Genomic DNA, 20,997 nt, shown 5'->3' with positions numbered 1-20,997 from the left:
TCTTTATAAGAACTAAAGCTTGATATAGTGCTTGAAAATAGCAAAGAGCATTGACAACAAAAATATGAGAAATCCAACTGGAATAAGGAAATTCTTGGTAAGTAAGTAATCTATATGCTTTGTAGAAAAATTCCCACCAGAACAGGTAAAGTTCTGGTAATAACCAAGCAGTGCTGTAGCTAGGTCTGATACTAACTTCCCAAATGTAAATCCCAAACATTCAAGATGACAGCTGAATATAGATCTTAAGATCAGAAATATATGCATATTGTATACAGCAGTAATACCAGAATCTCTGTCAAAAATACCAAAGAATGCAGAATGCTTAGAGAATCAAGCCACTCAAATATGAAAAGATTAGTGTAGTGTCATAGACGAAAATGTATAGGTTAAAATTTGGCAACATATAAATTACCTGTTTCCTAATTTTACCATGCATAAGAAGAGAAACTTTCCTGAAATCAAAATAAAACCAAGAGTTGCTTCACAAAGCCACTGTAGCTGAGCCACAAGTTACTAGTAACTACACTATTAAGATCAATATCCTATTAGAAGAGTAAGAAAAATCTTCTTAGTGCATTGATATATACATATATATATATCAATGATATATAAGAAAGGAAAATCAAAAATTAAGAGTTCAGTCAAAAGGAATAAAAGTAAAAGCTTCAGACACCAAATACTTAAATTCTGCAAGAACATTTCTTAATGAAAGAGCACTGGTTTCAAAGTGTCTCTTTAGAGAAAAGAAGTGCAAGAAGTGTTAGTAGAACTGAATGCCAAATATACAAGATGCTACAAGATCAAATGAATATCCACAAAGAAAGTGGAAATATAACTCAGATTAAACTATCTTATCAAAGTTTAGACATGTCTGTGCAATTAAAATTCTGTTTAGCAACATCAAAGTCTAGCAAAACTGGCACTCCCAGCACTCATGACAACTAACCTCATCAGGCAGGATCTGAATGTCCCAATACAGATAAAACAAGAAATTACATTTTATCTAGAACTCTCTATTCTATTTTCACTTTAATTCCTTTTCATAAACACCCTAGGCAGGTTCAGAACTAGAAATGCAGGGACTTTAAGAACAGCATCCTTTCACAGAAAAACAAAGGCTGCCGTAGCTGGCACTTTGAAAAAAAGGTTTTTATTTCGTCCTGTCCAGTTTGCATCCTGACATTTGTTTAAGACATGCATACTGCCAATCTCATTTAAATCTCAAAAATTGGACTCAGTGATATAATTCTGAGACTAACTTTGCACAGGTGAAGTATTTGGTTTTAAAGTAAGTTTGCTCTGCTAAATACTGGACACCCTTCCAATACTAAAACAGGTGAACAGGATATGACACATTTTTGAAAGCACATGTTTGAAAGATAATAAATTCTAAGCTTATAGAGATAGAAGGGTCCAAGTCATTCAACTCTACAGCCCATGGAGGATCCCATGCCAAAGCAGTGGCACCTGCCCTGGAGGAACTTCAACCTCTGGAAAGCCCAAGTAGGAGCAGATTTTCTCCTGAATGAGGCTGACGCCCTCAGCGGATTAACACACTGGAGCAGGATACAAGTGTGAGGAGGAAGAAGTGGCAGAGAGAAGCTGTTACAGATAGACCCAATCCTCAGTCCCCATCCCTTCCTGTGTTGTTTGGGGAGGGAAAGGCTGAAGAGTCAAAAATGAAGGAGGGAAATTAAACTGAGAAGAGAAAGGGGTGGGGAAAGGTGTTTTAGTTTTCCTCTTTGTTTCTCCCCATCCAAATCTATGTCAATTGGTAATAAGTGAAGTTAATTTTCCCCAGGTCAAGTCTGTTTTGCTCATGATGGGAATAGCTAAGTGATCTCTGTATCTTTACATCAACCGACAAGCTTTTTCAGCTTATTTACACCCCATCCTCTTGAGGAGGTGGAATGAGAGCATGGCTGGGTGGCTGGCTGGCAGCTGCCAAAGGTCAACCCACCACGATAAGATTAGCAATGTTAGGTGTTTTCAACGCTTACACACCATGCTCTCCTTGACTTTTTTAGCTAGTAAAGATCTGTTCCAGAATTGTATATCAATTAAAAAAACATTTTTATTATACAATAATGCTATTGCAAATTTTAGCTTTTAGTAATGACACTGAATTCACCGTATTCTTTCCCTACAATAATCACAAAGACTGATATAAGCAGTTTTATGATACAAGCATATATGTATCTCATGTGAATGAGGTGCTGCCTTCAACATCTCTCCATGAGAAATTGTTTTGCTTTCTTCCTCTCCCCTAAGTCTTGTTTTCCATTGAACTGGTCAAACTTAAGCTTCATTATTAGATTCTGCTTCAGCAGAATTTGGTGGGGATACTCCTTCAGCCATGTACGTACTTTTCCATTTTTTCCCCACGCTTTTCCATTTTACACTCTAATTGAAAACAACTACGTGATGGTCCTTAAAGTGTCTCTTTATATAACATACCTCCAGTTTTCTCTGGTATTTTTCACATTCCATTTGGCACTGTGAAAGATTCTTAGCTGTTTCTTGTTGCATGAGTTGTACATGTTCAGTTTCAAAGGATTTTAACTTACTTTGGTGAAGAAGTTCAGCTACTTTGCTTTCTGTGCCAAGCTGCATTTGTCTATACCTAAAAGAAAAAAAGAAAAAAAAAGGGGGGAAGAAAAGGGGAGTGGGGGGGGGGCAGGGGGGGGAAGGAAAAAAAAAAGGTTATGATGATTCAAAACTCCAAGCTTAGAACATATGCTAGTTCTGTCCATTACAGGTATAAATTTCAGAAGTTATACAGTATTTCTAAGACTTTAATAGGTGTTAGTATGCTTATCTATGTAACTATTGTAACCTGTATTTGAAACATTTGAAAATTCAATACTATTATAACAACATAACACAGTATGTGGAAAACTCCGTCCATGACTTTTCTGAATATGTGGTTAATGCACAATGAAATGGCAACAACCTTACATTATGCCTTATTTTTTAAACACATCAGATCAGCGTAAATCTCCTTCTTGGTGCACAAATGGATGCACCTGAAGTCTTTTCATGGGAGAGATACTAAGGAGATGCCATCTCCTGTCTTCACCATCATGTGTTACACATGATAGGGAAAAGTGATATTAGTGCATCCCTTGGGATATCCCTTTGGGATATCACAGATACCAGCTACACTGCTTTTTCCCGTATCCAAATATATGAAGAAATGTCAGACCTCATTGGTGCATTAATTTCCACAGAACCAAGGTCCTTCTCAAAAATCAGAGATTAAGTATATTTTTTAGAATATCACTATCAGGTAATTATAGGTGACAGATAAATAATATTTCACTTAGAAGTGGACTTCATTCATTGTACTCATTACAATTAACAGGCAATCTCAAAGAAGAGTGGTAAAAAAGTTTGTTGATAGAATACTAAATTACTGGACATCAGAAAATGAGGGTGATTTGAAGAAAAGAAGAAAGCCGTATGAATCTTAGCATTAAATAATTCAGAGGAAATAGATGCAAAGTAAATCACAGGTTGTAAAAATGATCCTAACCATATACATATAAGGATGAGCTCCTAGCTGACTGCTTTCATTCACAAGTGAGATCCTGGGGTTATGCTAGATAAATCCATGAAAACTTTTACTCTGTTTTAAATAACGGTCAAACCCAGTATTTTGGTAATTAATGTGAAAGCAACAGAAAAAATACAGAAATCACCACATCACAATTCCATGCTGTTGCCTGCACACCAAATGCTGATGACCTTTCTAGTACCTCATCTCACAAGGAATTTAATAAAACTCATAAAGCATCAGGGAAGGGTAACAAGGATCACCTTTGATAACCAGCAACAGCATGCGCTTATATATTTACACTGTGAGGATGAAACTGCTTAAGCAAGCTAGGGCTCTACAGCTCGGAAAAGAGATGGCATAAGGACAAGGAAGAAGAGAGGCCTCTAACATCATGAGGGGCATGAAAAATGAGAATAGGAATTAATTGTATCTTCCAGTAGATGAATAAGAAGACATCTAATAAAGCTAGCAGATGCAGAATGAAAACAAATAGAAGTCCTTCTCCAAATAAGACACTGTGGCTGCTAAAAATTAACACTTACTCAAGAGGATACTTTACAAACTTGAAGTAGAGAAATCTTTTGACAACTATAAAATGCAAGATGGTACTTCTCACACAGAAGTCACTTAACTACAGATTGTCAGAACTGCAGATAAACCTTTACTCCAACCCAGCACTGCTGTTAGCTGACATTTGTCAAATAGCAGTTGCAACAACCACAATTCCATCCTATTTAGCACCTGATCTTTAGGTGGGATTGAGAGTGTTTAACAAAAGCAAAGGGATTACTTCAAGTATTTCCCCGAGGATTTCAGATGTAGGAATGTTTCTAAGGCAGAAAGAGGAAGCAATTTTTGGTGGAATTAACTGAAACGGAACAAACAGGTGTCATTATGATGCCTTTTATACTCACTCTGTAGACATCCGTGTATGAGTAAACAGTCCAATGCATGAATGAGATTGTTCCCACACAGGCTGCATGAGCAGACATTGGAAATTCTGCCTACTGAGCTCAGGAAAAGGTCGCTCTTTTTACAAGAGTTTTCTTTTTCAATATTTGTTTTCAAACAGTTACTGCACTCAAACTGCTAAATGCCAATTATCTATCAGGTTATTGAGTACTGCTGTCAATTTTGCTTGAGGATGCTTTTCAAGTGCTGATACTTAAAAGTATTTCATCACTGCTCCCTGACTGTATGTTTCTATTTTTATTTTACCACACAAGAATAGTTTCAGCACTCTCACATTCTCCACACTCTGCAAATGACTGGCTGCAGACATGACACTAAATCTGTTCTGTTGTACACATTGTTTACAATCCTGGGAAGACTGCTCTGTTCCAAAACGAGTAAGTCCTCACAAAGATACATGTCATCCAGCCAACTGATGTGCAATGCCACACACAAAAGAAATTTATCTAAAAGTAGTATTTATTGACTGTCAACAACATATTCGTATCTTCCTCCTTTACACAAAATAAACAGCAATGCCTTCTTGTACACAGCTTCAGACCCTAAATTAGTCTGAGGTTCAATGGCCTGTTCTGTACAGAATTTACACACTAGACACATGCATAAACATAGGCCAAGCATGCTTCTCTGGACCTATTTTCTATACTTTCTGGAAGAGTCCATAGTTCTCTGATGATTTTGTAAATCTACTCAATCAGGTGTTTCCAGAGTGAGCTTATCAATCCAATCACGAGCAGTAACTTCAGAAAAACTTTGTCGACTTTAGTTTGGAAATCTGAAGAAGCTTACATGTGCATGACCTGTTTAGCATGGGTAAGGTTATGAAGGGTCAGTTTTCTTTTGACTTTAGTATACAGCTGAGCTTATTAGTAACTCCCCCACTGTATCAACATTCATAGTTTTTGTGTCATACTTGCTTTTACTTGGTCAGATAGTATCTCTGGTTTCATGGCTACTATTTCAGCACAAATGTGTGTGCGTGTGTGTACAGAATCATGTAACACAATGTCAAAATACATTCCTTAATCTGCCTAGATGGTCTGTAAGGGAAAACAAAAGAAAACAAAACCACTCCATGCTTTAATATTACTATTATGGAAGAATATGGATTTTTCTCCACCAAGGAATTTTAGCAAGCTTGATACAATGAAAGAGTAGAGGTTTTTGTCTCACAGAAAAATGAGGGTTCTGAATGAAAAAGAAATTACAGATTGAGCTAAGGAAAAAAATGGAAAAAGGCTACATGTAAGAATAATCTGGAACGAGGTCTCAATTTCATTATGCCTCTGTGCTGTTAGGATGACCAGTCAATAATACCTGAATTTTGCTAGAACAGAGCAGCCCAACAGTTACCAAAAAGGTTACTTCTGAAGTAGAAGAGAGAATATTCAGAGAGGGACTTAAACTCTGGCTTGCAAGGATGGTATTAAGATTTTTTTTTAATCAGAGGAATGTGGTTTTGCAAATGGTGGAAACGATATAACAACTTTTCAAAATGTGCATACAGTGAGAGTAAACTGAAAGATTTCATGGTAAAATCAGGTATTAATCTGTATACTGAAGTATGGCAGGCAAGTGTTTTTTTGAATGAAGTAACTACAGACCACATCCAGCACAGCATAATCATAGAATCATAGAATAATTAGGATTGGAAAGGACCTTAAGATCATCTACTTACAGCCCCCCTGCCGTGGGCAGGGACACCTTACGCTAAATCGTATCACCCAAGGCCTCGTCCAACCTGGCCTTGAACACTGCCAGGGATGGAGCATTCACAACCTCCCTGGGCAACCTATTCCAGTGCCTCACCACCCTCACAGGAAAGAATTTCTTCCTTATATCCAATATAAACTTCCCCTGTTTAAGTTTGAACCCGTTACCACTTGTCCTATCACTACAGTTTCTAATGAAGAGTCCCTCTCCTATGAGGTCTCCACGTAGCCTTCTCTTCTCCAGGCTGAACAGCCCCAACTTCCTCAGCCTGTCTTCATACGGGAGGTGCTCCAGTCGCCTGATCATCCTTGTGGCCCTTCTCTGGACTTGTTCCAACAGTTCCATGTCCTTTTTATGTTGAGGACACCAGAACTGCACACAGTACTCTAAGTGAGGTCTCACAAGAGCAGAGGGGCAGGATCACCTCCTTCAACCTGCTGGTCACCCTCCTTTTAATGCAGCCCAGGATGCGGTTGGCTTTCTGGGCTTCAAGCGCACACTGAAGCCGGGCCATGTTCGTTTTCTCATCGACCAACACCCCCGAGTCCTTCTCCACAGGGCTGCTCTCAATCTTTTCTCTGCCCAACCTGTAGCTGTGCCTGGGATTGCTCTGACCCAGGTGTAGGACCTTGCACTTGGCATGGTTAAACTTCATGAGGTTGGCATCAGCCCACCTCACAAGCGTGTCAAGGTCCCTCTGGATGGCATTCCTTCCCTCCAGGGTATCAACCGAACCACACAACTTGGTGTCATCAGCGAACTTGCTGAGGGCACGCTCAATCCCACTGTCCCTGTCAGCGACGAAGATGTTGAACAAGACCGGTCCCAACACCGATCCCTGAGGGACACCACTCGTTACTGGTCTCCAGCCAGACATTGAGCCATTGCCCACAACTCTTTGTGTGTGGCCATCCAGCCAGTTCTTTATCCACTGAGTGGTCCATCCATCAAATTGATGGCTCTCCAATTTAGAGACAAGGATGTCATGTGGGACAGTGTCGAACGCTTTACACAAGTCCAGGTAGATGACATCAACTGCTCTACCCCTGTCCATCAGTTCTGTAGCCTCATCATAGAAGGCCACCAAATTGGTCAGGCAGGATTTCCCCTTAGTGAAGCCATGCTGGCTGTCACCAAGCACCTTGTTGATTTTCATGTGCTTTAGCATGCCTTCCAGGAGAATCTGCTCCAAGATTTTGCCAGGCACAGAGGTGAGACTGACTGGTCTGTAATTCCCCGGGTCATCCATTTTCCCCTTCTTGAAAATGGGGGTTATATTTCCCTTTTTCCAGTCCTCGGGAACTTCACCTGACTGCCATGATTTTTCAAATATGATGGCCAGTGGCTTAGCAGCTTCATTTGCCAGCTCCTTCAGGACCCACAGATGGATTCCATCAGGTCCCATGGACTTGTGCGCATTCACGTTCCTAAGATGATCTCGAACCTGATCCTCTCCTACAGTGGGCCTAGGGTCTTCTTCATTCTCACAATCCCTGTGTCTGCCTTCCAAGACTTGGGTGGTGTGGTCAGAACCTTTGCCAGTGAAGACTTAGGCAAAGAAGTCATTCAGAACCTCAGCCTTCTCCAAATCCTGTGTAGCCAGTTCTCCTGAGAGCTTCCTGAGGGGGCCTACATTCTCCCTAGTGTGTTTTTTTATTTGCTACATACCTGTAGAATCCCTTCCTTTTATCTTTAATACCTCTAGCTAAGTTTAATTCTATTTAATTAATTCTATTTATTATTTCATTTATTAGTTTAGTACTGATATTCAGATTGTTATCATATTTGTGTGTAAAGTGTGATTTACATAACATATTCAACTTTTTATAAGCATTCTGTAAGTACTGAGATAGTAACCCTAATCCATTTTTACCTAACAGAAATACTTTTTTTTTACCATTGTCGATCTCATTGACAAAACCCAAGCAGTACTCCTCAAAAGTGTAACTGAACAATAAAGTAAATTAGAAGACAATTTTTGCATTCAAGAACCCACAAATCCCACCATTAAGCTTATTAATAGGAAAGAATGCCAATTAGTAAATACAAATAACATCTTGTGAAGGAAATCCTACCAAAATTAAAAAAAAAACCACCTCTTTTTCATTTTGCAAACATGATTATATTAACCTAAAGCTTTTTCATATATACTTTAAACATTTTCAAGTTTAAAAATGAAAAAAAAACCCTTAAGTTCTGAAATCATCCTGACGCTATAGATGGGTCAGTTCCGGATCTAAGATATTTAGAGTAATTACAATATACTCTCCTATTTATACAAATGTCTTTGCTTTGGTTCAGTGCCTAACTTGCAGAGAAACCCAAATGCTACAGACATTTCCTCCCTAAACTGTCCTATTGCAAACCTCCTACTTCCAGCCCCAATATGTACTCTAATGTTCCTGCCCTCCTCCCCCTCTGTTCCCAGTGCCAGACTAAATTTCTCTTTTAATTCCTTTTACTCGGGGCATCTGTCTTTCTTCTCACCTGTATTCCTGGCCTATTCAGCTTCCATTCCAATCTTATAGCCCTACTCTCCATCTGCTGGTTTCCTTTCTCTCTGTTCCTGTATCACCCTCAGAGCTGGGCATCCTTCATCAAATCCTACCCATACTTCTTTCAATATGAGGATCAAATCCCGGTTCAGCTTCCTCACCTTCTGCAACTGAGTCTGACTGTTAAGGCTCCCTACTTCCAAACAGCCCCAAATTAAGCATGAAAGTACAGAACAGAATTTTCTTTACTCTTCATTGTGTCACTTGGAGTCACAGGAGGAGTAACAGCAGTCTAGATAAACGTAAATTAATATAAGGCATGTTACATACTGGGCATGCTCCATCCATACATGTAGCATACTGTGAGACTCCAGTCTTACATAGCACTCAAAGGATCTCGTTTTCACTGGTTCTCTTTTTGATCCTCAGTACTAAAAGCAGGTTGGCCTGTTTCTGAGCAATTAAAACATTCCCATGAATTGAGTTCACACACTAGCCACTAAGTAACTGAAAACGCAGGAACGCTGATCCTTAGCTTCAAATCCTTTCATTGCTCATCTTCCGAAACACTGAACATAAGTCTGATGAGTCATGGATCTGGCTGGTTTCATAAACTGAAAATCTGTTTTAATATTTACTACAAAATGGGCAAAAAACCTGTTGTTCTTCAATTAAATACATGTGTTTTATGGAGATTGTTACACTAACTTTACGATCATTTTCAGTCTTTTTTACCATTTATTGTTTCATCAATGTCTATCAAATATGTTAAATTATTTCTAATCTGGACTAAAATAAAAGATTGCTTAGTAACAATGAATTTAAATACCTCCAACAGAAAAAAAAGAAAACCTCTGAGGATAATGATTAAACAGAAGATGAAGTGTGCCATCAATAAATTGTTTAAACGATAAAGAAATTGTTTGCTGAAATAGTTTAAAATTTGTCTTCCACAAAGGACATGCTGGGACTTTTTTCAGCACAGTATTCCTGTTTTAGATTCTTATTAAAAAAAAAAAAATCCAGAAACATATACTTTAAATTCTAAAGGGTAAACACGATTTAACATGCAAGCTCTTGCCAGATGTTGCATTTGCTTCGTATCAAGTAATTAAACATGCAGTTCTTTCACATGTGGTTACTAAGATCTGTTTGAGAGAGAAAGCTTAGAAGCTTTGTTTAAAGCTGCTTGCTTCAAAGCAGATTTTTGTGTTTTGCAGCATTTTAAGCATTTGTTATGTATTGGCCTCTGATCCTCATTCTGTCAAAACAGCTTCCTTGGAGGCAACACTTCCACAAACTGTTTTGCAGTCTGTAGGAAGTGCTAGTGCCAAACAAACTGATTCAGCAAGATAAACAGCTGTTTCACACTACCTGTGCTTTCAGGACACCTAAACCCAAAATTACCTATGCAGTAAGTGGAGCTCTTCAGTATGTAGAACCCATGTATTCTTTCTGCCCTAACCAGACTAATGCCTAGTGTACACCAGATGCGACACTCTTCCCTGTAGTCTCTGATGAGAACATGCAGACTTCCCATGTTATTTTTGTGCCTTATGCCAGAGAAAGAAACAAGTTAGTGGTTGCTCAGATCTCACTAACTTGTAATATGACTAGTAAAGAGCAAAGTAAAGGTGGGGTTGTAGAATATACATATGAAAGGCACATCTTGATGAATTACTATAAAGGTAGCTGCTTATCTTTGTGGGTTTTTTTCCACTAGGACAGCTACAGTGACCTAATTACAATGACGGGTGTTCAATCTCCTTTAGGAATCAGAAGAATCAACATTACAACAGATGAGGCTGCTTTAGATATATCTGCTAAATCATGCTGACGGCAGTGACTGAAATACATCTTTGTTTCCTTGTCTCTGGACTATGAAATTATGCTTCCTTTTATTTGACTATGATTCTGAAAATTTAAGATTCTCTCCTGCACCGAGACACAGCTTCAACAGTAATGGTAGAGACGGCTTCAGCCTAGCCTAGCCTAGCCTGTGTTTGGGAGTTGTATTTCAGTCATGAGAATTTAATCCTGGAGCTCTGAATCCAGCCTTCCACTTCCAGAAAGTGCTCATTTACTTTAGGGCTACTGTAAAGAGGATGAGCAACTCCTGTCATTTTCTTTTAAATGAAACAGGATGTGGTTGCTACTCTGTCAACGCTGCTGATGCATGCTTGGTTTGCTCATAGTCTCTTGCCTAGACTGTTATTAGGTGATTAAAGTGATCAGCATTTTGATGGAGTTAACTCTTTTGTTATTTGAGTCAATGAAATATATTCAAAAAATTTAACTGAACTTTATCAGTATAGAGCTACTAATAACAGCATCCTTAAGAAGAAAAAAAAGGATCTGAAGAAACTAATAAGCATATAACAAGGAATGGAAGATAATTCCTGGTTTTCCTCCCCAAAAACTGTTTTTTTTTTAGATAAATAAATAGAAGACCAAAGTAACCCCAGTAATTTTTAGTATTCTAATGTTAACTGCTTTTCTCTTTGCCTATACATCTTAGTCAAAATACATGTTTAGTCTCGTTTATGCTTCTGGGGATGATGAATTCTAAATCTATGAAAAACAGTATAATAAAGAAACATAGAAATCATCGGCATACACGGTTGGTCAGAGAACACCTATCAGATCAGTTTTTTTCCGGAGATGTAGGCATAGGGATAGCTGGTTTGTGAATCCAAAAATAGGAAATTATCACCACACAACATTCTTTGAATAAAACTTCAAAACAACCCCAAAGAAAGATTTCTCTTTTTCAAACAGAAAGGCTATTAAGTTCTCTGAAACCTAGTGAAGATATACCAAAGTATATAATTTCATAGCATTCTCCTAAGTACAGGACAACAATCTAAGAGAAAAACATAGCCAAGCTAAAGGATTCAAACAAAAGCGGCTATACATCAAGCCAAAAGCAGTCAGAAGACACTGCACAGTTGTATTGTTTCTGGCACAGCCTCAATACACTGTACAAAGCTACCTCTGGCATTGGTGTGCACTAGCACATAATATGTCAAATCTTGAAAGCATGAGAAACATGATGAACTGAGGGTGGAACACACATGTGGTCAAGCAGCAGAATGAAGATGATTAGATTTCTCATTGCCTAAATGACATCTTTGCTCAAATAGATTAATACTTAAATTTTTTTTAAAAGTTCACTTTCAGATGATAGATTGAAAAGGATCCCTGCTCTGCAATATGGCTTTGTCTACTGCACAATCCAAGAGAAAACCCCACAAAGTATATTTATTAAAACCTCATTATGTCTTTAGATACACATTCTGTGCATATTATGGCATCTCAAACCATTAACTTTATTAAAATGTATTTTTATTTCATGGTTCACTTCAGTCCTTGCAAAAATTGCTATGTTAACAAAGCTGAATTTTATACTAAATCAACAAAAAGTCAAGGAACAGTAGACAGACTTATCCCTAACAATGTATATTGATTGGTATAGAATATAATTAATGTGAATTGTAACTGTGAAAGGTTTCTCTGTGAGGAATATGTAACACTTAATGACCCAAATGAAGAAAATGCCAGCAATTTCCTTGGTACAAAACACTTAAAAAGAAAAATAAAAAAAAAAAGCTGAAACAAATGCAAGATTGATAATCAAATAAACTCAACATAACTACCAAAGTTACATGAAAGTCTAGAGGTAAACAGTTTATATTCCCAATATGTCGTAGATCCTCTCCAGGGAAAATACTTTTTTCTCCTTCTTTATTTAATCAATCCACACTAGTGCCATCACCATTAAAAAAGAATACTGCATCCAAATACACATGTGCATACACAGATATACACACATACACACAAAACCCAAACTGAAATCATAAAATCATCCCTGCTAAGCTAAAGCTAGGAGTCGTTTTGACTACTTATTTTTTTCTTATAAATATCTGAAGTCACAAACTTTAAACCTCTGCAGATACTGAAAAGAAGCTACTGAAAACTTCTGATATACACATATTGGTCAAATTAAAACCATATCAGGAAGATGATTTAAGGAAATACACTCTCTGGATGTTCATGTTGACAAAATTTGTTACCTATTCTATGGCAACAGCAATACTGAATGTCTCTCTCCTTTTAACAAAATCTAAAAAGTACTAAAAACAGAGGTAGCTACAAACAGAAGAAAAATGTTTGGAATGCCATGTACCTCCTTAAACCAGTCAGAAATGAACATACAAATACTTAAGGTCTTAATTCCACAAATTTCACTGTATGTAACTAGTAATATCAAACCTAAAATTTTATTCTGTACAGTGATGAGAACAAGGAGTTTTTCTGAGGACCAGCAAGGAAAAAATAAAAAAAGAAAATGACATCACTGAAGCTTCCCAGAAAATGACAGGGAGAGAAATGAGAAAGCAGGGACAAGTCTTTTGAGATAGGACAAACTGGGAAACCATCAAGCAAAGTTCCTCTGACATCTGAAATAGGAGATATGTGCAACTACTGTATGAACAACTCCCCCTCCATTTTCCCCACTGAAAGTCTGGGGGAGTAGGTCATAAGGTTAGGGTTTAAACTGCCGTATTTTAGCAAATGATTGGTATGTCCTTTATATCACACGTAACAGGTTTGATCTCCTGATAAGCAGAGTTCAAAGTACAGGCATACCTTGTTATCTGTCAAGGATATGTTCCTCAGTGTGCTAGAGTTAGCAATGATGGACAGCAAAGCAAGTTTTCCCTTAAGAATTAATGTACTGGAGGGCCTTGGTGTTTGCAGTGACTTTTGAAATAAACAAAATCTAGATACAAGAGGCCAGCTTATTGCTGCATACTTCTCCATTTATTTCCCCTAAAATTACCCCTTAAAATAAGATCCCAACAATGCAAATGCAGAACAACATTACTGATTAATTCAGGTTGAAAAGGATTTCAGGGTATCTAGTACAACATCCTGCTCAGAGCAACGTCAGCTATAAAAATCAGACTAGGTTGTCCCAAAGACCAGATTGAACAAACCCTCTTCTCAGCCTGTCCTCATGGGGTAAGTGCTTCAGCATTCCGGTGGTTCTGCACAAAATTCAGTCCAGTTTATCATTGTGTTACTCGTATTAGATGTCCCAGACTGGACAACCCCTTGATACGTTGACTATTCTCCTGCTAATACAGTGCAGGATGCTGTCAGGGTACACTGCTGCTTACAAAAAGACAAGAATGATGTGTAGTAACACAACTTGCATTTCCTTATATGCATTTGAATGCTACATAAAAGCTATTCAAATATTAAAAACCATATACCAAATACTACTTTAACTGTACTTTCAGCAGTTCTTTTATAAGTATGATACCAGAAAAATACATGGATTTCCATCTGTCTTTCAGAATGCAAAGGAACTTATAATAAGCCACCTGCACGCCATCAGGCATGCTTCAGAGCAACTGGGCAGCTCAGAGAAGTTTTTGTTAGAACAGTAAAGGATGGAAAGACCTGATAACAGCTAGCAGAGATGGGTCTTACGTAATTAGAAGATACTATAATGACTGACAGTTAAGCAGTGGGTAGGGGAGCATTACTGGATCTGTCTTCTTTCAAGTCTAAGACATACAGTGATAACAGCTGGGACCCCATTAACATTACCATTAACAGGAAAACAAAGGAGATAGCGTGAAGACCTGTCTTCATTTATATGACTTAAAAACCAAGCTCAGCAACTGCAGTTCACCTTTAGAGACAACTATCAAATAATAAAATGTTGTATACTAGCTGGTTTGTTACAGGTATTAAGATGTAGATATCTGTGTGCAGTCAATCCAGAAATGAAACACAGACTGCTTCTAAAAACTGTTTTCCTGAATGGTACAAGTACTTCAAATCTACCAGAGAATCTTTTGAAGATACTGTAAGAACGATAAACGTTCCTAGAAAACAGCATCAATAGTGTAAGAGAGTGTGAAAGATATTCTTACAGCCCAAAACAAAAGGAGCTACAGTCATAACCTGCATGCTCTTAAAAGCTTCAAGAAGAGTAACAAATGAGTCCTGAATAGATACATCACCAAACTGTTTATGACACTAATGAAACAATCTCATTTCTCTTCATTTCTAAGCAGGAAAAGGTTGAATGAATCTATGTTTTCCTTCTATAAAGCAGCCTATCCCAATAAATTCTTCAGTTACCAAATTATCCTCTATTACCTGCTGAGACATGTGAAAAATGAAAATACTTCAAAAATGCAGTAACTATTTTGAAAAATAGTCAGTTAACTCCAAGCTGTCTCCACTTCTGAGCTCATCTGCTTTCACAACATACTTTTCTGTATTTTATCAGTTGTCTGACAAGTTTAACAATATTTTTAGACAGACACTTCGCTTTCATATAGCTTTTCTACTTTTCCTACTCCTGAATTTATTAATTTGAGAAGAGTTGTGGGAAGCAATTAAAAAAGAAGAAAAAAAAAATAAAATCCAGGTTTGAAAAGAAGAAAATAAAGCCAGAACTGACAAATTAGAGGGTACATTAACAGGCTCTGCAATATATGTTTCAAGATTAACTTCTAACAAGTCTTAGATGTGATATAACTGTCATCTGGCTCCTGAGAGACCACAGCAAAAAGCACTGAAATTTATTTTAGTAAACTTATAATTCATAGACTAATCAAGTTTTCTGTTTCTCCGCTTCTTCTAATTATGTCCAGCTCTCTTCTCCCTCCCTGCATATTTTTGTCTTAGGTTTTGCATTTTCCTCCCATTATTTCTATTCCCTCTTACCATTTAAACAATTATTTATTCATATTGAGTATCATAATCCCTGGAATAACAACATCTGAGAAATAATTTCCTTTCTTTTGTAGCAGACTGTAGAATAAACGTTTCTTCTTATGGGATTTTCTCCTCATGGGACTTGTAGACAAGACAGGAAGGGATTCTACAGCTACACTGCAAATAAGACAGACTAGGGACAACATGGGCCCTCTCTAGAACCTATCAGGAGAACTGGCTACCCTGGATTTTGAGAAGGCTGAGATTCTCAATGACTTTTTTGCCTCAGTCTTCACTGGAAAATGCTAAGACCACACCACCCAAGTCTTGGAAGGCAGACACTGGACCCTAGGCCCACTGTAGGAGAGAATCTGGTTTGAGACCATCTTAAGAACCTGAATGTGCACAAGTCCATGGGACCTGATGAAATAAATCCGTGGGTCCTAAAGGAGCTGGCAAATGAAGTTGCAAAGCCACTGGCCATCATATTTGAAAAATCATGGCAGTCAGGTGAAGTTCTCGACGACTGGAAAAAAGGAAATATAACCCCCATTTTCAAGAAGGGGAAAATGGATGACCCGGGAAATTACAGACCAGTCAGTCTCACCCTTGTGCCTGGCAAAATCTTGGAGCAGATTCTCCTGGAAAGCATGCTAAGGCACATGAAAAACAACAAGGTGCTTGGTGACAGCCAGCATGGCTTCACTAAGGGGAAATCCTGCCCTGACCAATTTGGTGGCCTTCTAAGATAGGCCTACAGAACAGATGGATGGGGTAGAGCAGTTGACATCATCTACCTGGACTTGTGTAAAGTGTTCGACACTGTCCCACACGACATCCTTGTCTCTAAATTGGAGAGACATCAATTTGATGGATGGACCACTCGGTGGAGAAAGAACTGGCTGGATGGACACACACAAAGAGTTGTGGGCAATGGCTCAATGTCCGGCTGGAGACCAGTAACGAGTGGTGTCCCTCAGGGATCGGTGTTGGAACCGGTCTTGTTCAACATCTTTGTCCCTGACATGGACAGTGGGATTGAGCGTGCCCTCAGCAAGTTCGCTGATGACACCAAGTTGTGTGGTTCGGTTGATATCCTGGAGGGAAGGAATGCCATCCAGAGGGACCTTGACACGATTGTGAGGTGGGCTGATGCCAACCTCATGAAGTTTAACCATGCCAAGTGCAAGGTCCTACACCTGGGTCAGAGCAATCCCAGGCACAGCTACAGGTTGGGCAGAGAAGAGATTCTGAGCAGCCCTGTGGAGAAGGACTCGGAGGTGTTGGTCGATGAGAAAATGAACATGGCCCGGCTTCAGTGCGCTTGAAGCCCAGAAAGCCAACCGTATCCTGGGATGCATCAAAAGGAGCATGACCAGCAGGTCGAAGGACGTGATCCTGCCCCTCTACTCTGCTCTCCTGAGACCTCACTTAGAGTACTGTGTGCAGTTCTGGCTTCCTCAACATAAAAAGGACATGGAACTGTTGGAACAAGTCCAGAGAAGGGCCACAAGGAGGATCAGGGGACTGGAGCACCTCCTGTATGAAGACAGACTGAGAAAGTTGGGGCTGTTCAGCCTGGAGAAGAGAAGGCTGTGTGGAGACCTCATAGCAGCCTTCCAGTATCTGAAGGGGGCTTACAAGGATTCTGGAGAGGGACTCTTCATTAGGGACTATAGTGATAGGATAAGGGGTAACAGGTTCAAACTTAAACAGGGGAAGTTTAGATTGGATATAAGGAAGAAATTCTTTCCTGTGAGGGTGGTGAGGCACTGGAACAGGTTGCCCAAGGAGATTGTGAATGCTCCATCCCTGGCAGTGTTCAAGGCCAGGTTGGACAGACCCTTGGGTGACATGGTTTAGTGTGAGGTGTCCCAGCCCATGGCAGGGGGGTTGGAACTAGATGATCTTAAGGTCCTTTGGAACCCTAACTATTCTATGATTCTAAGACAATCCAAATCCTCAAATATTCCCTGTTCCAATTGAGTACCTGGAGACTATAACCTTTTCTTTTTAACTTTCAGATTGTAGTGTATCATATTTTCACTGCGTAATAGAAAGATGAAGCTCCTACTACTCTGCATATTCAGTGCTTGTATCATTTCATCCCTGCCAACATCCATTCTTTCTGCTAGGAGCTTTAGAATCCACATCCTTCACACAACCAATAAAGCAAATGAAGATACAATTCTTGTACTCACTGGAGAAGTTCCCTCTAGCATAGCCATATTGTTAACATTAACTCCTTCGATAAAAGGAAGCCATTCACTGAACAGTATGTTAAGCCGCTGCTTTAACCCTTTGTATGCTTATGGTTTAAAAGAAAGACTTCTGCTGAACAGAGACTTAGATGTAGATAGGAAAAGCTTATTTCCCTTTAAACTTAAAAGAATGAACTGTTGCACTTCAGTGTGACCATGTTAGTTACCAGGTTTGTGTGAATACTAAGGTCATGACTGAAAAACAGTTGTACTTCAGTTACCCTTATTTTGTGTGATATGCAATTCTTTTGCCTTTTTTATTACAAGATTGTTTTAAGTAGATGGAGGTGTTTAATATTTTTCCACAGTATTTTAAACTCTGTTCCACACTGAGCTCCATTCTCAGCATTCCATTCCTCCACTGTTAGAAGTCTGAACCAGGTTGGAACCAGACTCTAAGCTTGTCTAAAAGCACTTAACAGGCTAATAGTTCAACTGCCTTAAGTCAAAATGGAGTCAGTCTTTCAGAAAACAAGAAAATCTGCTTACTGTCAGCTATTCTTGAAGATGCAGTGTTTGCAGGTACATGACACTGAAGCATGCTTGTCTTAGCAATGCTAATGGGGTACACAGTCTAATACTTTGCTGTTATATAACAGGGGTGGAGTTTGGCTCGTATTTTCACTTCTTCCCAATCTCAGAATTCTTGATAACCATAAATGGACATTCAAAGGCAAGCAATAAAGAGGGTGTGCTGCAAACGTGCATATAGGAAAAAAATACCTTAAAGAACAGTTATAGGTAAATTTGATTTCTGCTCCAGGACACCCACAATGTAAGTAACTCCAAGCTGTATTCCCCACAAAGTCACCATGAGTACGGGTAGGGAATCTTCAGTAACAAATGCCAAGTTACCACGCTGGCAAGCAATATAAAGGTTTCAGGAGTTAAAACCCAGCAGTACAAATCTAGTCACATTACCTCAAAAAAAGGTCAGTGACATAGCGATAAAATAAGTTAAGAAGCCAAACCCAGGACACTCAGACACTCACACGTCAACAAGTACTTCCTCACAAGGCTACCCAATGCCTGTGACGAGTAAAGAAAACCCCACTTCTGACAATCTAGTAGTACTCCTTATAGGGATCTGTGGGTTACCTGAAAAGACACAATTTCAAAGCAAAAATTTCAAGAATACTAGCAGTCTCCCCAACTTCTATGTAGAAAGTCTTCTTATAAGAACTTTACTAGTTATATTTCCACTAGCAGAATCCCCACTGTTACAGGGTGTTAGAAATTTACCACATAGATGATTCTGGCCGGCAAAAGCAACATAGCAAGAACACTCAACAGCTTTCACATCTAGGAAGTAAAAAAAAGCCCTTCTCAAATTCATTCTTAATTCATCCAAGTTTGAAGAGAAAGAGATACACCTACAACTTCCTATTGGTGTCTAAGTCAAGATTACCAATCTTGTGTTGCCTCCAAATTCTTTGAAAAGAGCTATTGAATTATCACTCCTCACTTCATCTATTCGGGAACATGCAATTCCATTTGCTAATGTGTTCAAGACTCCTGTCAGTTGATGAACTGATTCCATTTGATCAGTTATTCTGCTGTGGTTTAAACCCTAGCCAGACAGCTTGTTCACTCACTCCCAGTGAGTGGTGCCGGGCTGAGAGCAATCGAGGCCCGCCCCACCCAGGGCTCTCCCCTTCCCCCCTCCCAGAGGGATGGGGAGGAGGATCAAAAGAGTGCAACTCCCACGGGTTGAGACAAGAACAGTCCAGCAACCAATGTACAACACAAATCACCCCGCTACCCCACCAACGACAACAATGATAAGAAAAAATAACAAGGGAAGAGAATACAATACCACCGGCCAAGAAATGAGTCTGACCCAGAAGCCCCTGTCCTTCCGGGTAACTCCCAGCTACCCCCCACCCCGGGCATGACGTGCTGTGGTATGGAATACCTCTTTGGCTAGCCTGAGTCAGGCACCCCATCTCTGCTTCCTCCCGGCTTCCCCTCCTCCCTGGCAGAGCATGAGCCTCACAAAGTCCTTGGTCAGGGTAAACATCACTCAGCAACAACCGAAAACACTGGTATCACCAGCACTGTTCCCAGGCTGGAAGTCAAAACACAGCACTGCATCAGCTACCAAGAAGGAGAAAACTGACTGCTACTGCTGAACCCAGGACATATTCCTAAGTGAGAAGACCTCATTTTGATATTTGTTAGTAAACGATATAAAAATAGAGTCGCCCCATCATTATTCATATAATGATACTGAACTTATAGGCAGGGGACTTTGTGAATATTTTTCCTATTCTTAAGTTCCAGGGATATAGAAGTGTTAACTGTCTTCCAGTGTGAAGCTTAAGCCTTACATCAGCAGATTACTGGAATTAAGTCCTTAGATGAGGTAAGGGGCCTTTGCCGTTGGAGTGAAGATCTTAGGAAATGAAGATCAAAACCCAGGACATCTATCCAAGTTTCCTGTGTTTGTGAAGAAGCTCACAGACTCTTTCAGAAGAGACTTTCTGGAATTTTTAATAACAGCTCTTTTTTTTTTTTTGTCAGTGTTTTGGACCTTGCACAAAATGTCCATTTTCTCTCTTTAAAGTAGACTAAGCAAAAAACATAAGTGGCAAATATGAGAAAGTTACCTTCAATAAGAAAGCTACAGTTGGAGGTGACACCCTGGAGAAATGAAGAAAAAGCAGAAATCACGGTACAGTCCTGGACCTGCACCAGTGTAGCTCTGTATCCTCAGCTTTGTATTGAAAGGGACTTAGTATGAGAATGTAGGACTGTTGATTACAGATGACATGCATCAGTACTGACAAAGGAAACTATCCTTAGACTTGAGTGTATGAATGTGCATGTTGGAGACAAGCACCTAAGGGAATCAGTATTTAATAAAAAAAGTTTTTACTTTCTGGATGAATGCTGCTAAGGTTTGCAATTTGCTTGGCCACAGCAGGTTTTTTAAGAGATTTGGGCTTTCAGTTATAAAGAGCATTTTTCAAGACTCTAGTCAATACAGAAGTTAAGCAGAACAGTAAATTAGTCTTCACTTAAATTTGTGATGAAACTAATAACAGTGTATGAGCAGACCAGTATAAAGCTAGATCAGATATTCAAAACCACAGTGAACTGTGCATACATAGCCTTAGATAAATTCAAAAGTAACCACAGAGTAACCACAGCTTGTTTGACAAAGGTAAAACACAAGGCTTTCCTGAATTAATTCTTGTTTGAATTAAAAAGTGTTGGCAAGAATAAAGAATACCTACTTTGAGAGAAAAAG

General features: G+C 39.1%; 1 protein-coding gene across 7 annotated transcripts in view; it reads right to left on the bottom strand.

The window, feature by feature from the left end:
* Positions 1–20,997, bottom strand: part of PIBF1 (progesterone immunomodulatory binding factor 1) — a 126,003-nt gene that overhangs the window by 44,442 nt on the left and 60,564 nt on the right. For all 7 annotated transcript variants that reach the window (XM_057424065.1, XM_057424064.1, XM_057424063.1 and 4 more), the window contains one exon: positions 2,461–2,626. In XM_057424065.1, coding sequence (XP_057280048.1) covers positions 2,461–2,626 — 166 coding nt within the window. The remainder of the gene's footprint in view (positions 1–2,460; positions 2,627–20,997) is intronic.

This window comes from Pezoporus wallicus, unplaced genomic scaffold (genome assembly GCF_028554395.1).
Source record: "Pezoporus wallicus isolate ANWC-B61680 ecotype Strahan unplaced genomic scaffold, APGP_CSIRO_Pwel_v1 contig_16, whole genome shotgun sequence".
Lineage (NCBI taxonomy): Eukaryota > Metazoa > Chordata > Aves > Psittaciformes > Psittacidae > Pezoporus > Pezoporus wallicus.
Note: the sequence above shows the minus strand (reverse complement) of the source record. Positions and strands in the feature narration are given on the sequence as shown.